At 47.4% G+C, this 14540-nt stretch overlaps 1 protein-coding gene across 19 annotated transcripts in view; it reads left to right on the top strand.

Moving 5' to 3' along the window:
• The first annotated feature begins 2353 nt into the window (after positions 1-2353).
• The window catches only part of LOC113249099 (integrator complex subunit 6-like), a 53904-nt gene continuing 41717 nt past the window's right edge, over positions 2354-14540 (top strand). For 5 of the 19 annotated variants that reach the window (XM_048213548.2, XM_048213547.2, XM_048213546.2 and 2 more), the window contains exons 1-3: positions 2377-2439; positions 2775-2860; positions 3002-3079. In XM_048213548.2, the coding sequence (XP_048069505.1) occupies positions 2789-2860; positions 3002-3079 (150 nt within the window). In that variant the 5' untranslated portion in view covers positions 2377-2439; positions 2775-2788. Of the gene's footprint in view, positions 3080-14540 lie in introns of all 19 variants that reach the window. The other 14 variants (XR_007188361.2, XM_044380849.3, XM_026490649.4 and 11 more) reach the window with 7 other exon arrangements.

Raw genomic sequence — 14540 nt, 5'->3', positions numbered from 1 at the left:
TGCTAGGCGGAATTCGTAGATGACCCCCACGATCTCCACCCCCTGGGGTTACTTCCTGTATAATCTCTCCTTGAGTGTGGATAAGACCCATGACTTGCTTCTAGTTAACTGAATATGGCAAAGGTGACGGATGTCACTCACAGTTAAGTTACATTATGTCAGGCTATGTCTTAGCAGATGGGAGCAAGCAGTGTCCCTGAAGGGCCTGAAGAAGCAGCCTATGGAGGGGGCCACATGGTGGGGAGCCGCACCCACGGGTAGACCTCAGGGTGGCCTTCAGCCAAAAGACAGCCACAGGGAAAGGGATTCTGCCTCTGTCATCCTGACTGAGTTTGGAAGCAGATTCTTTCCCAATCGAGTCTCCAGATGAAAACCCAGCCTGGCCCACATCTTGACTGCAGCCTTTGAGACCAAGCAGAGAATCTGCCTGCTCCATGCCCGGATCCCTGAGTCATGGCAAGTGTCAGGTAATAAATATGCATGTTGTTTTGAGCTGCTGACTCTGTGGTAATTTGTTCTGATGCCCCAACCAGTCCTGCACTTTTAGTGCCCTGGCTCACGTAGACATTGCCTCTGTCCAACCATATTTGTATCAGAATGGAAATGGAAGCTTCTAGTGCCTTTTTCATCCTGATTTCCTTATTAATTCCCACCGGCTGTATGCCACCAGACCGGCCTGAAATGCCCAAGCATATTACTATCACTGGCTGAATTTTTGTTCATACTATTCCTTCCAACCCAGAATCCCTCCCTTCTGCCTCTGTGCCCCATCCATGAAACCTTCTGAACTTCTAGACTACTGGACCATTGCCTCTGTTGCACTTTTTACTGGCATTGCTTGTTTGTCCCTGGTTCAAATACTGCCATGTGGCCTCCTCTGGAATCTTATTTTTCTGAAAATGTTATTGAATGTGTATGTAGGTATATATACACACACATATATATTACAAAGAACATATGAAATGGTAGAAGCTCATTGAAGCTCAAGGATTCCATGTTGTTTATAGCATACTGCTGGGAATCACACCTCTGTATTTAAAAGTTGTGTTACATGAAGTACTCAGCCAAGTGTGATTGGCTCCCTCCTGTGCCTCTCCATAGAGCCGGGACCTGAGAATATTCCTTTAAAAAAAAAAGATTTTATTTATTTATTTGACAGAAAGAGAGAGCCAGAGGGCAGAAGCGGGGTGGGGGGATGGCAGAGGGAGAAGGAGAAGCAGGCTCCACTCTTGGCTGAGCAGGGGGTCTGTTGGGGGGCTCATTCCAAGGACCCTGGGATCATGACCTGAGACAAAGGCAGACACTTAACCATCTGAGCCACCCAGGCACCCCTATTTTATTTTTTAAAAAGATTTTATTTATTTATTTATTTGAGAGAGAGTGAACACACAAGTAGGGGGGAGAGGCAGAGGGAGAGGGAGAAGCAGACTCCCCCACTGAACAGGGAGCCCAATGCCGGGAGGGGGGGCGGGGGCGGGGCTGGATTCCAGGACCCTGAGATGGTGATCTGAGCTGAAGGCAGAGGCTTAACCGACTGAGCCACCCAGGCGCCTCCCCCTTTTTAAAGAGAGAATATTCCTCATTGTTGCCCTAATTCCAGCAAGCTGCACTTTCCCTCACTGAAAATGGAATATAATGCCATCTACCATCATTGTTTCAAAGATTAAATAAAGCTAACGTGGATGCCTGGCACTTCATAGGTACTCAATAAACGTGAGCTGAATCAGAATCTAGGTTGGCAAACCTCCCATGTGTAAAGGCTGTGCAGACGCAACCATGGGTGGAATTATCACTGGCAGGCCAATACTTAAAAAGCTCAATGAAACTGAAGAAGCTTGTGCATTCAAAAGGCCGGTTTAGGTAACTGTGTTTAAGCTTTAGTTTTCTTTCTAAGTGGATATAAGTGGAATGCAAGGCCAGCAACCGCCTTACAAATACTGATCAAGAGTGGGGAGGCACTGAAAGGAATGCGAGTAGGTCTTGCCAGGAAAGAAGTTTGCTGCTTCTGAAATGTTTTGGTCTTAGCCACTGGCAGGACTGATCGATTGCAGTTAGCAGAGCGTTTTCTGTGCAGCCTGTCCAAGCATCTGCTTCTGTAGTGCTGCGCAACTGTTGCTCCAATTCACTCTCCCTTTCGAATCATCATCTCTGAAGAGCCAGGGAAAACCCTTCAAACCGCCCTAAGTATCCTAACAGCTTTCAAGTCCCTTAAAGGAGGGTCCTTAACATTTCCCCTTACCCCCTGCCTGGGTTCAAACTTCAACTCCCAGGGTTCGCCCAAGTCCCTCCCCTTGCCCTGTCATCTAATGAATATGCAAATACCACATAATTGGCAGCCAATGGCGTGGGTTCTGGTCACATGGTGCCCATGGTAGGTGAGCGGACAGAAGTTGTGTGTCGGTGAACAGAGACAGCTCTCAGTCTGGGGCGAGCGCTTGAGTGAGCGTGGACGGATGCTTGGGCAGTAGTCCCTGCGGCGGCGGCGGCACTAGTGGTGGCAGGGGAGGGGAAGGGGGAGGGCCCCGAGGGCTACACACGCTCACACTTTCAAGTTCCCTTGGAGGGAGAGGAGGTGGGGCTGCAGAAAGAGGAGGCCAGGAGCAGTTCATCCGTCCCGTCCCGTCTCCCCCTTTTCCTCTTGCTCCCTGCACCCTGGCTCTGCGAGAGTTGAGGGTTCGGGTGGTAGTCCGCGGCAGTGAGGGCAAAAGGGTCAGGAGAGTGGGGAGCGGAGCCAGGGGTGCGGGGGAAGATGCCCATCCTGCTGTTCCTCATAGACACGTCCGCCTCTATGAACCAGCGCACTGACTTGGGCACCTCCTATTTGGACATTGCCAAAGGCGCTGTGGAGTTATTCTTGAAGGTAAAGGGAGGGGAGGGGAGAGCTGGGGAGAGCTCCCGAGGGGTGGGGGTGGTGGTGGATCTAGGTGCTTCTGTAACGTCCGTATCGCCCCCTCCTCCCTCCTTCCCTTCGCGGCCCCCTCCGTCATCCCTCGTCACGCAGCTGCGCGCCCGGGACCCGGCCAGCCGCGGAGACAGGTACATGCTGGTCACCTACGATGAACCCCCGTACTGCATCAAGGTAAAGGGGCCATCGAGGGCGTGGGCGGGCGGGAAGTGGGAGCCAGGCGCCCAGGGCTGCCGCCCCCTGCCCCCGCCCGAGGCGGTGCTGCGATGCCCGGCGGAGCGCGCGGGCTGGGCGGGGGCGCGCGGAGGGCTGGCGGAGCGGCGGCGGCGCCGGGGGCCAGGGGACGCGGGAGGGGCGGCCGCGGGGCAAACGGCTTCGGGGTGGGGGGCCGCCGAGCTGGTGGCGGCGCCGACCGCAGCGGCCTCGGAACATGGCGGACATTTTGCTTTTGTATGAGCCAGAGAGGGAGACTGAGGGCGCTGCTGAGATGGAAGGGAGGGAAGGGAGGGAGGGGAGGGGAAGGAGGGCCCGAGACCCGGAGGGAGGCCGCGGGGTGGGCCCGCCCCCTCGGGGCGCACCGGGCGCGGCGGCAGCGGCAGCGGCGGCGGCGGCGGCGGCGGCAGCGGCGGCGGCCGAGGGGCCGGGCGGGCCGAGCGACTCCGCCCAGAGGTGCTGCGGGAAGGGCGCGCGGGCTCTCCGGCTGCCGGCTCCTCCTCTGGCCCTGCCTCCTCCCCCCGCCCCCCCGCGCCTCCCGCTCTTCCTCCCGCTGCCCTCCCCTTCCTGCTGAGAGCGTGGCAGAGCCAGCCGCCGGCCCTCGGAGAGGAGTCGGAGCCTGTGCACGTCTGTGGTCTCTACCCCACCCCGCTCGATGGCAGATCTCCCCGCGGAGCGAGCCTCCCCACCCCCAGACCCGGAGAAACTTCTCATTTCGCCCCCCCCCCCCGGGGGATCGGTCCGCTCCAGCCCTCTCGCGGGCACCTCCGCTACTGTTAGTGTTTCATTGCGGACCCCGCCGCCGAAGCCGCGACGGGCTGGGGCGGGGACTTGCCGATCTGAACTCACACGGGGCCGAGCTTTTTAGGGACCTGGCCTACCTATTTACATCCTAAATTAGGTTGCTGTTAGCCACGTAGGGATTTGTCCCGGGAGAAGAAAGGAAGGAAGGGGGAGGACTTGACTGCGCGCGGCTGCAGTAGCCAAATTCGATGATTTGATCCACGGCATTCTGTCCTGCAGGCGAAAAGTAGGGAGGATTTAACCTCCGTGGAGTAGTTAATTTATGTTCCGAATGGTGAGGTGATAAAGAACTGCCTCGCCTGCAGTGGCCCGATAAAGTAGAACGCAGACTATTAAATCAACCTGCATAAGAGTCCTGCTTGCATGTTGAAATTTCAAAAATGTATTATTACCATAATCCTTGACGTCTTTTGCTAGACGCCTTCTTTTTCTCAGAATTATCTTAATAGTGCTGGGGAGCAGCAGTCTGGATGTGTTGTAATCCGTTTTCAGGCGAGGAAAGTGTTTAAAAGAATGGAACCTACCGAACCGAATAGTTGGCCAGAGAGAGTGCGCCTTCAGAAATAAAACCAAAGGGAAGCTTTAATCCTGTAACTCGTAGCTTGGGTTAACAGTTCGATTAGTGGGTTCCCCTTCAAACTGTTCTGGTTTGGAGGCTTTGTTTTCCGTTTTCGATTTATCTGTATTAAAAACTGCAGGGAGTAGACAGCTTTCAAAATGCCTTAAGCTTTTAAAAAATGTCAGTTTCCCAAAAGGGTGTGACCATTTTTTTCCACAGAGAAAAGCAGATGTTTGTACATCCTAAGTCTGAAAGTCTACACCCTTTGAGTACTAATGCAGATAAGAACCCACCATCTGCAGTGTGGCCATTGGAAATTCTCCCTAATTTGAAGGAGTAAAAAGGATAAGCCACAAAGCAGTGTGCTTTTCTTTTTCTTGAAAGGATAACTTATTTAGCATTTTTGATCTAGAAACATTTCATGGCAATATTTACAGAATCTTTGGGAAGGAAAAAGAAAGTCTCACCCCCTTCCCCCAACAACCATCATGCATCTTAACCACGGTATACATATTACTTTGCTTTCCCCACCTATTTTGTCCCATGAATTATTCCGGGTTGCCACATAGTCTTCATAGTTAACATTTTTAGTGGCTGCGTAACTTATCCATGGTATTTTGGAGGCTCCAGATAGTTCTGGGAACAGAGGGGAAAAGTTGGATCTTGTTTTTAGTGGAAATTTCATCTGTTAGCTCATTTTATCCTGCCATGTTATAGATCACATTTTTTCCCCTTAAGGGGAAAAAAAAAAAAAGAAGCATCCTTCCAAGTTGAATTTGATCCTTGTTTTCTTGCGTAGGTCAGACACTGGAAGGCACTTTGTGTAATGCTTTTAATTACCCATCATTAGTTGCCTTCTGATTTAGGCTTGTTGCTTTCCCAAGGTTCGCTCAGGTTTTTCATTTTCATCTCGCATGATAACTCCATGTGCTCGAAAATGATGCTTAATGATCTTGATGATGTTTCTGTCACGTTGCTGTGTGTACCTGAATCACTAATGCTCCCCATCTTTGGTAGCATTTTCTCTTTCTGAGTCTCCTCAGCCACTCCCTCCTGCCTTCCCTCCCACCCCTCCCCTCCCCTCAGCATGTGGTAACTATTTGTTCTTTGGCTTTTAGGATCTAGGCATTTGGGAAGGCCTGAAATTTTAGAACATCTGGTGAATTTTTCTTAAAATTTAGTCGAGTCTTTCATTAGCTAATAGCTGGGAGCCAGAAAGGTCTGTTTTCCGTCCCACGGATTATCAAAAAGATCCTTCTCTGATGGTCAGTGGACATCTTCGTTCCTCCTCAAAACTTCCCTCTTCATGAAGAGCCTGGGTCCCTTCAGCCAAGTGATGGTACACAGAGGGCTTTATTGGTACCTTCTTTTTCTGCAGAATACTGCGGACTGTTATTTCGCAGTCGCTCTACGGTTGGAGGGCTATTGTTTATCTCTCCTCAGAATAACTGCTAATTTCTCAGGTCTTGGTTATATACAGCTCGGAACACTGCAGAGCGATTTCTTTTCCTACTAGAAGATTCAGTTCTGTTGGTGGTGTAACAGACAGGAGTTGTGCATTTGGTTGGGAGGGTTTTTTCTAATAGGCGTGGAACTATTCCCAGTATATCCACTTACAGGCTCTGACAATAAATCTTGTGAAAAGTTCCAGTGACTGGAATTTTTCTCGAATGTATACTGGTGCGTACATGAATATAGTGTTTCACCTAGGACTTAGTAACGTCTTACTGCACATCCCCTAGGAATGGCTATGTGCTCTTTTAAAATTAGTCATACCTGTTACTTGCAGTCGGCTTGGCAGGGATGGAATGAGGTTGGATTTGGGGACTGTATAAAAAGCATATGGAATGCAAGCATTTCGTGCTACATCTGTTTCAAGCGTTGCTTTGTAGACAAGTTTTATACACAGTGTCCCAAGTGTTAACACTACTTTTACAAACTGGTATCTTCAGTGTGCACAGCTAGGATGAAACCCTGTTGAATATTTTAAAATTTCGAGTGTAACCGTGTAAGACGAATACGGGGATTTTAAAAAGTGGGGCTTGTTTTGCATATTGGTTCTTAATAGTTTTGGCTGAGGTTCTGCTGTCTTGTATGTTTTCTTTTGCTATGAATCATAATTTCCTTTTATTCAGTGAATAGCTGAGGTAAGCTTGTCGCTGCTCCTTGTTCGGAGCAAAGTGAGGGCTCCGAGAAGAAAGTGAACCAGGAGACTGGCGGATATAGTAGATATTCAAAATAGTTTGATGTTTGAAGCTACTTTCTTAAAATGATTTCTTTTTTATTGAAGGAAATGCTTTTTTAACACAAAACGGAGTCACTTTTCTAGAAATAGCTGAAACCCATGTATAAATAGTGGGCAGAAGTTGTTTTTTTTTTTTAATAAATAGGAAGAGATGTTTCAAAGAAATATCCCAAGTCTAATTTGAAAACAGAGAGCACTTGAAAAAGTGAAATTTTCCCTTGAGTGTTGCTTTTTCACATCCTGTAGCTAGTTTTGGTCACTGGTATGTGCATGCCCGAGTCAACATGTGTCAGCAAAGGCAGCCGTTTTGCTTACAGATTTAGGAAGTAAACTTAATGCTTTTTTTTTTAAAGACTTTATTTATTTATTTGACAGAGAGAGAGACAGCCAGCGAGAGAGGGAACACAAGCAGGGGGAGTGGGAGAGGAAGAAGCAGGCTCATAGCAGAGGAGCCTGATGTGGGGCTCGATCCCATAACGCCAGGATCACGCCCTGAGCCGAAGGCAGACTCTTAACCGCTGTGCCAGCCAGGCGCCCCAAACTTAATGCTTTTTAAACGATCTGTGTTCCAAACATGTATTGGTGTTTTGACTAAGGCATCAGTTTTTCCTATGCCCCTGACTATAGGGGATGGGCCTTATTTGGACAAAAGAGTGACTTAGAGGGGAGCCTTTCAGTGGTTGGAAGCTAAGGAAGTGCTCTTGGGTGAACCGGTAGCAACGGAGCCTGTGAGAGCAACCTGAGACAAAAAGGTGCCCTTGAATCTCAAAATGCTGCAAAGGAGGCGCATCGACTGCTGTGATGAACTGTGTCTCCCCCCCTTTGCTTCCTTTTCGGCTTTCATTGGCCATTGGGAGCTTGCGATGATAGGCATTTTGAAATAAGGAGAGGGGAGAAGAGCCATTCACAAAATGAAAAGGCAACCTACTGAATGGGGAGAAAATGTTTGCAAATCATATATCGGGATAAGGTGTTACTATCCAACATCTATAAAGAACTCATCCATCCAACTCAGTAGCAAAAACCCAATCATCTGACTTAAAAATGGGCAGAGGAGGGGGGCGCCTGGATGGCTCAGTTGGTTAAGTGTCTGATTTTGGCTCAGGTCATGATCCCGGGGTCTTGCGTTCCACTCCTTGCTCAGCGGTGGCCTGTTCCTCCTTCTCCCTCAGCCACTCCCCTGCTTGTGCATGCTCTCTCTGTCCAATAAATAAATAAAATCCTTAAAAAAATGGGCAGAGGATCTGAATTAACGTTTCTCCAAAGAAGACATCCAGATGGCCAACAGGTACATGAAAAGATGCTCAGCCTCCTTCCGCATCAGGGAGATGCAAATCAAAACCACAATGAGATACCACCTCCCATGTGTCAATGACTATTATCAAAAAGAGGAGATAACAAGTGTTGGCGGGGACGTGGAGAAAAAAACTTGTGCGCTGTTGGTGGGAATGTAAATTGGTGCAGCCACTGTGGAAAACAGTATGGAGGTTCCTCAAAAAATTAAAAATAGAAATACCCTACGATCCACTTTTGGGGTATTTCTCTGAAGACGATAATAACACTGACCTGAAAACACCTGCACCGTCGGCCCCTTGGTTTATTGCAGCATTGTTTACAATAGCTAAGATACGGAAGTAACATGTAAGTTTCCATTGAGGGATGAATGGATAAAGAGATAGTGATACATAAATTATGCAGCCATACAAAAGAATGAAATCTTGCCATTTGCAAAACATGGATTATGCTCAGTGAAATAAGTCAGGCAGAGAAAGACTAATACCCTATGATCTCACTTACATGTGGAAGCCAAAACAAAAACTAAAACCAAGCTCATAGATACAGAAAACAGATCAGTGGTTGTCAGAGGCAGGAGTTGAGAGGTGGGCAAAATTGGTGAATGGATCAAAAGGTACAGAGTTCCAGTAATCAAATAAATAAGTCATGGGGATGTAATGTATGGCACGGTGATTACAGTTAATAATACTGTATTGCATATTTGAAAGTTGCTAAGAGACTAAATCTTTTTTTTTTAAGATTTTTTATTTATTTATTTGACAGAGAGAGAGACAGCCAGTGAGAGAGGGAACACAAGCAGGGGGAGTGGGAGAGGAAGAAGCAGGCTCCTAGCAGAGGAGCCTGATGTGGGGCTCGATCCCAGATCGCCAGGATCACGCCCTGAGCCGAAGGCAGACGCTTAACCTCTGTGCCACCCAGGCGCCCCTAAGAGACTAAATCTTAAAAGTTCTCATCGTAAGAAAAAAAGAAAATAATATTGTAACTGTGTATGGTGATGGGTGTTAACCAGACTTATTGGGGTGATCGTTTTGCAGTATATACAAATATGAAATCAACATGTTGTATACCTGAAGCTAATATAATGGTTCATCAGTTACACATACATACATACGTATGAAGTAAATGCTTACAGACTTTTGTCCACCACTGAACCTCGCCTATATTCCAAAACCCCATCACATCCTATGAATTAAATACAGTTTACTGGAAAAGAATTTTCTTTTCTTTTTAAAAGATTTTATTTATTTATTGGAGAGAGAGAGAGAGCGAGCATGAGCGGGGTGGGGGGGCACAGAGAGAGGGACAAATCGACTCCCCACTGAGCAGGGAGCCCTATAGGGGCTTGATCCCAGGACCTGGAGATCATGACCTAAGCCGAAGGCAGACTGAGCCCCCCAGGCGCCCCTGGAAAGAATTTTCTGAGTGAGGTACTTGAGTGGTCACACTTTTCCTTTATACAGGAATTAGAACTTTAGTGGAAGCTTATACAGAAAACCCTTCATCACTCAAGTGTATGCCACTCTATCTGTACTTTTGTTGGTGGTTTTTTTTTGGGGGGGAGCAGTGAATAAAATATTCCGTGTTAAAAAAAACACAACAAAAACAAGCAAAATTTTTGGTAGAAGACCAGATCCTTGGGCAGGGGAGTTAAGTGCTATCTGCAGACTAAGCACAAGCTCTCAGATGACGAGGGAGTACTGACCGAATTGCAATTGCGGAGTCTGGTCTGTTCCTTATCCCAAACCTCTCCTCTATCCATTCATTCTTACCTGCTCCTCCCTTGCCCCACCCCTCAGCATTCCGCAGCTGGACCCCTACTTCCGGTCTTGCTCCCCATCCTGGCTACTAAATTGGTCATTCTCAAAGTAAAACAAAGTCAAGTCATCCCCCTACTAAAACCCTTCTTCAGTGGCTCCCCAGTACATTTCTGAGTAGCATCCAGACTCCTCCAAGGGCACCAGGTATAGCTTCCCTTCGCAGTTGTGCCTTTCCACTCTCTTGTCTTCTCCTGGCCCTCAGGCTCCAGCCACAGCGAGAAAGTGGGCTGTGTTCTCCAGACTCACTATGCCTCTTGCTGTTCCCTCTGCCCCGGACACACTGGTTGGCCTGACATGCCTCCACTCTTCATTCTGTATTCTCCAAAGTCATCCTGTCCCTCTGTCCTACCTCTACTCCCAAGGCCATAACAATTCCCACTGTGATCCCCCAACACTGTCCAGACCTCAGCGATAGCAGACAGCATGTCATATGGTGATTCTCAGTGCTCATGTTGGCCTCCCTAATGTGAGCTCTTGAAGGGCCCATATTTGAAGTGCTCTCTCTTTGTACCCCGTTACAAACGGTTCAGATTTATAATACGGGAGAATTGTGTCTTTGACAAGACCAATGTATATGCATCCCCTTTCTTTTGTTGGTTGAAATATAACTTACATACTGAGATACATCAATCTTAACGACCTTTCTGCGTTCACGCAACCACCGCCTCAGGCCCAGCTACAGAACATTTCCATCACCCCAGAAAATGCTTCTTGCTTCTTCCTGCGATCCCTTCCTCCCCTGCAGGTAACCGTTGGTCTGACTTCTATCGTGACTGTGGCGATAGGATCAAAGTGGCGTTTCCAGAAGAGAAGTCTGACAGTGGATTGCTACCACAGCAGTCTTAGGAGCCTGTGATCTAGGCCTGAAAGACCTGGCCCAGGGGGAGACCAGAAGGGTCAATCAAAGTCATGGTCCTAGTCATCAAGGGTCATGAGAATGGCCCTTGGAAAAAAGGTGACTGGAGAATGTGAATGAAGGTATGGGCAGTGTCAAGAACAGTGGACTCTTAACCAACAGATTGGTGGTGAGGGAGGGGGGTGGGCAAGATACAGCGAGAATTCAGTTTCTCCAGTCAGGATTCTAACTAGCTGCGACTGGATCACAAAAGGGCTTTGAAACCTCCAAGCTACAGTGTGTACATTTTTCCTGGGATGAAGAGCTAGGAGATGGAGTTGAAGAGAAATGGGGCCAGGTTTGTCTGTGTGCTTGTTTGGGGATGATTCCCACTAGGGGAGGATGACATGGGCAGGGGAGAGGGACGAAGGAAAGGTGGGAGGGGACCCAGAAGATGTGGTTGAAATTGCCTAGTTTTGCATTAGTGCTGACCACCTGAGAGCTCTTGGCCTTGAAGTTGGGATTGGGGTGGGAGGGATGGGAGAAGGGCAGGGCTCATGGAAGGAAAGGGCAAATCCTGCCCTCCTCAGGTTGCCTGTGCTTCAGGGAGATAATTAGAACTGCTTCTGAGACAGGGCTCTTAGTTTCACAGAGTGGTCAAAGATGGCTGCTTCCTGGAGAAGGGCAGGATCAAAGGACCCTCTGTATGGGGGAGCCTCTGTATGACAGGTATGAAGATGGGACCCCACTGATTTAGGTCCTTCAGTGAAAACCTCTTTGTAAACATGGTCTCCAGTTCCCTTTTGCCCAGAGCATAAATGAGAGATCCAGGCAGTCCCTTTGTGTGTGTGTGCGCGTTGGAAGATCAGAACACACTACCTCCTGGATACAGTGTTCCAAATGGTGATTAGGTTCCCAGACCTTCCTCCCCAGGAAAGCCTTTTTAACCCTTAATGTCACTTAGCCAGAGAACTATTGTGTTTGTTATTGTTTCTACGGGGAAATGGGTTTGGGTTTCCAGGGTGATTTGTTAAAAACACATCCTTCCCCTCTTCCTCACAACTCCTGGTGACTAGTGGTCCCAGGGAGGGGTGGGGACACTCTTAAGGGGTCCAGTAAGGAGGATGAAGGGCTGAGGTGGCAGTGAGGGTAGGCATAGCTCTTCAAATATACCATTCATGTTTTATTTTTTTAATCTTTTTTATTCATTTATTATATATATATATATATATATATATATATATATATTTTTTTTTTTTTAGAGAGGGAGGGAAGGGAGGAACAGAGGGAGAGGGACAGAGAGAATCTTAAGCAGTCTCCATGCCCATCAGGGGCTCGATCTCACGACCCTGAGATCCTGACCTGAGCCCAAGTCAAGAGTTGGATGTTTAACCGACTGAGCCACCCAGGCACCCCCACCATTCATGTTTCAGATTGGCCATATTTACACCATTCGGTACAGCACGCACTGGGCACATGTGGTGAAGGAGCACTTGAAAGGCGGCTAGTCTAAATCAAGACGTGCTGTAAGTGTAAATTAAACATTTGATTTTGAAGACTCAGTACAAAAATATATAAAATACCTCATTAACAATTTTTGTTGATCACAAGTTTAAGCAATCATACTCTTCATGTATTGGGTTAAATAAAATATACTATCACTTTCACCTATTTTCTGTATTTTTTAAATGTGGCTACTTGAAAATATAAAATGACGTATGTGGCTTGCACTGTATTTCTGTTACCCAGCGGTGTTAGTTGATGTTTTTTCTTAAGATACTTATGACGTTCAAGTCCTAGAAACTATTTGCTAAGGAGGTTCTTTTCTCTTGAAGGTCTGTTTAAAATTAACACCATAATGGACTCATTTGTGCATGAAAGGTTATCATACAGTTCAGAGTTGATGGGTTGATAACCCTTGGCCCTGGGGCAAAATATGAAAGCATCCCATTCTTGTTTAAATTGAAAGCCAGTTTGGTTGCTTAGACTTTTGGATGCAGTTGGTGATCCAACTGGTTGGGTTAGAAGTGTTTTCCTAGGCTAAGTACAATAGAATGTATGTGTGAACTCCTAATGTAACCACGGGAATGCAGAATTCTGCTTGTAATATGTGTTCGCCAGCGGCCCTAAATGTTGCATGCTTTCAGTGTTATTAGAAATATGTGACACAGCCCTGATTCGATTTATAGAGCTTCTTGGCTCAAGAATCCTTAGGAACAGCATTCATCAAGAAAAGTAGGATAAAGGATAAATTCTCTAGCTTGGCATAGTATAAAACCTAAGAAACAAAGGGGGGTTTGTATCCCTGCTCTTATTGAAGGCTTTCTCGATGTTTCCTAGCAGAGTCCTTGTCTTATATCATGGGGTGTCATCAGTAGCATTAAAAGGAGGGGGGAGGCCCCGGTCCACATGATAGGAGAGCTCGCATGGTTATTCCTCTCTCTAACCTTGGTCCTCCTAATGGGGGCTATGGAAGTGACTACGTTATTTTTTGCTACTGTAATGACTCCCATTTAAGGAAGAAATAGCCATGTTCAATTCCGAGTCTGGACGAAAGTGCAGAAGTACTGCTGAAGGGCTTGTATTGTATAGCCCTGGTTTTGGGTCCTCCTAAAACCCACCGTGTTGTCAAAAGTGTCATCTGGCTTTTACAGATACGATTGGCCTTGTAACTACTTTCTTGTAATTGTGAGCAATAATACAGTCGCTTTCTAATAATAGCAGCTGACGTTTATTGAGTAATGCCTATGTACAGGGCCATGTGCCAATGAATATAAAGCACTTACTTCATTTATCTTCCCAACCAGCCTAACTCAGGGAAACCGGGGCGCAGAGGTTACTTACAACACAGGCGAATCGTAACCCGGGTCTGTCTCTACTCCAGAGTCTGCAGTAAATGAGCCACTTCACTTTTCCTATCAGTCATGGGAGAACATTCCTTTGAATAACTTCTCACTGCTATTTTCTCATTATGATATACGTCCCAGAGCCATGTTTTTTAGACAGAATTATCATGCTCTTATTTATAGTTGTTCTTGATATAGCAGTGCTGGTATTAGAGCAAGCGCTCAATGAATGAAAATTATTACTAGTTTTATTTATTTGTTTTTTCCCCTGACTATTTCTAGGTGAATATCACGGTGCATCCGTTTGTGAAACAGTTTGGCTTGTGATGGGCCACGGTTCTGCCCCTACCCAGGACGGTGGGCGGAGGTGGTGGAGCCGGGGATAGTGGCTGTATGTTGGGGGTGGAGCTTGAGGGCGGGGCCTCCGGGCTGAGTCCGCCCTATAGAAAGAGCGGTGGGCTTGAAAAAGCAACCGGGTCGTCCTTGCCCATCTAGTGGCTTCCAGGATCCGATCTGCCGCTTTCACTCTGAATCTCCTGAAAACATGTTTTTCTTGTAAGGAAGAGAAAGATGTTCAAGATAAGCCACAGTAACCATTTCGTTTCTTCTAATCCATAACCTGTGGGGAGGTAGAGTGGTTTTGTAAAAGGCTGGAAGGCGCCAGAACCACCTTTGCCGTGTTTTAGGTGTCAGCCTGTGCCTTACCTAATGGTATCTTCTTCGTTCCCTCCACATCACCCAGTCTCCCCAGGCCCCCCACCCCTGCCAAACCCAGGTCGCTTGTGTTTCCTCCTGCTTAGTTAGGTTGGGAGAGGTGGATTTCAGAGAAGGAGTGGAGATCCCCCCCCTCCCCTCAGCCACTGGAATCTTAACCAGAGAAAAGGGGAAGACTTTCGTGCTGATGTGCCCGATGTTCACCCGATTATACTCGTCATTCATGGCATTTGCTCTTTCATTATCTATATCCTGCCCTGTGAGTTGAATAGTTCAGTAAACTTAGTACCAGGAGCCAAACTCTGG

This window comes from Ursus arctos, chromosome X, assembly GCF_023065955.2.
Source record: "Ursus arctos isolate Adak ecotype North America chromosome X, UrsArc2.0, whole genome shotgun sequence".
In the NCBI taxonomy this organism is placed as follows: domain Eukaryota; kingdom Metazoa; phylum Chordata; class Mammalia; order Carnivora; family Ursidae; genus Ursus; species Ursus arctos.
Note: the sequence above shows the minus strand (reverse complement) of the source record. Positions and strands in the feature narration are given on the sequence as shown.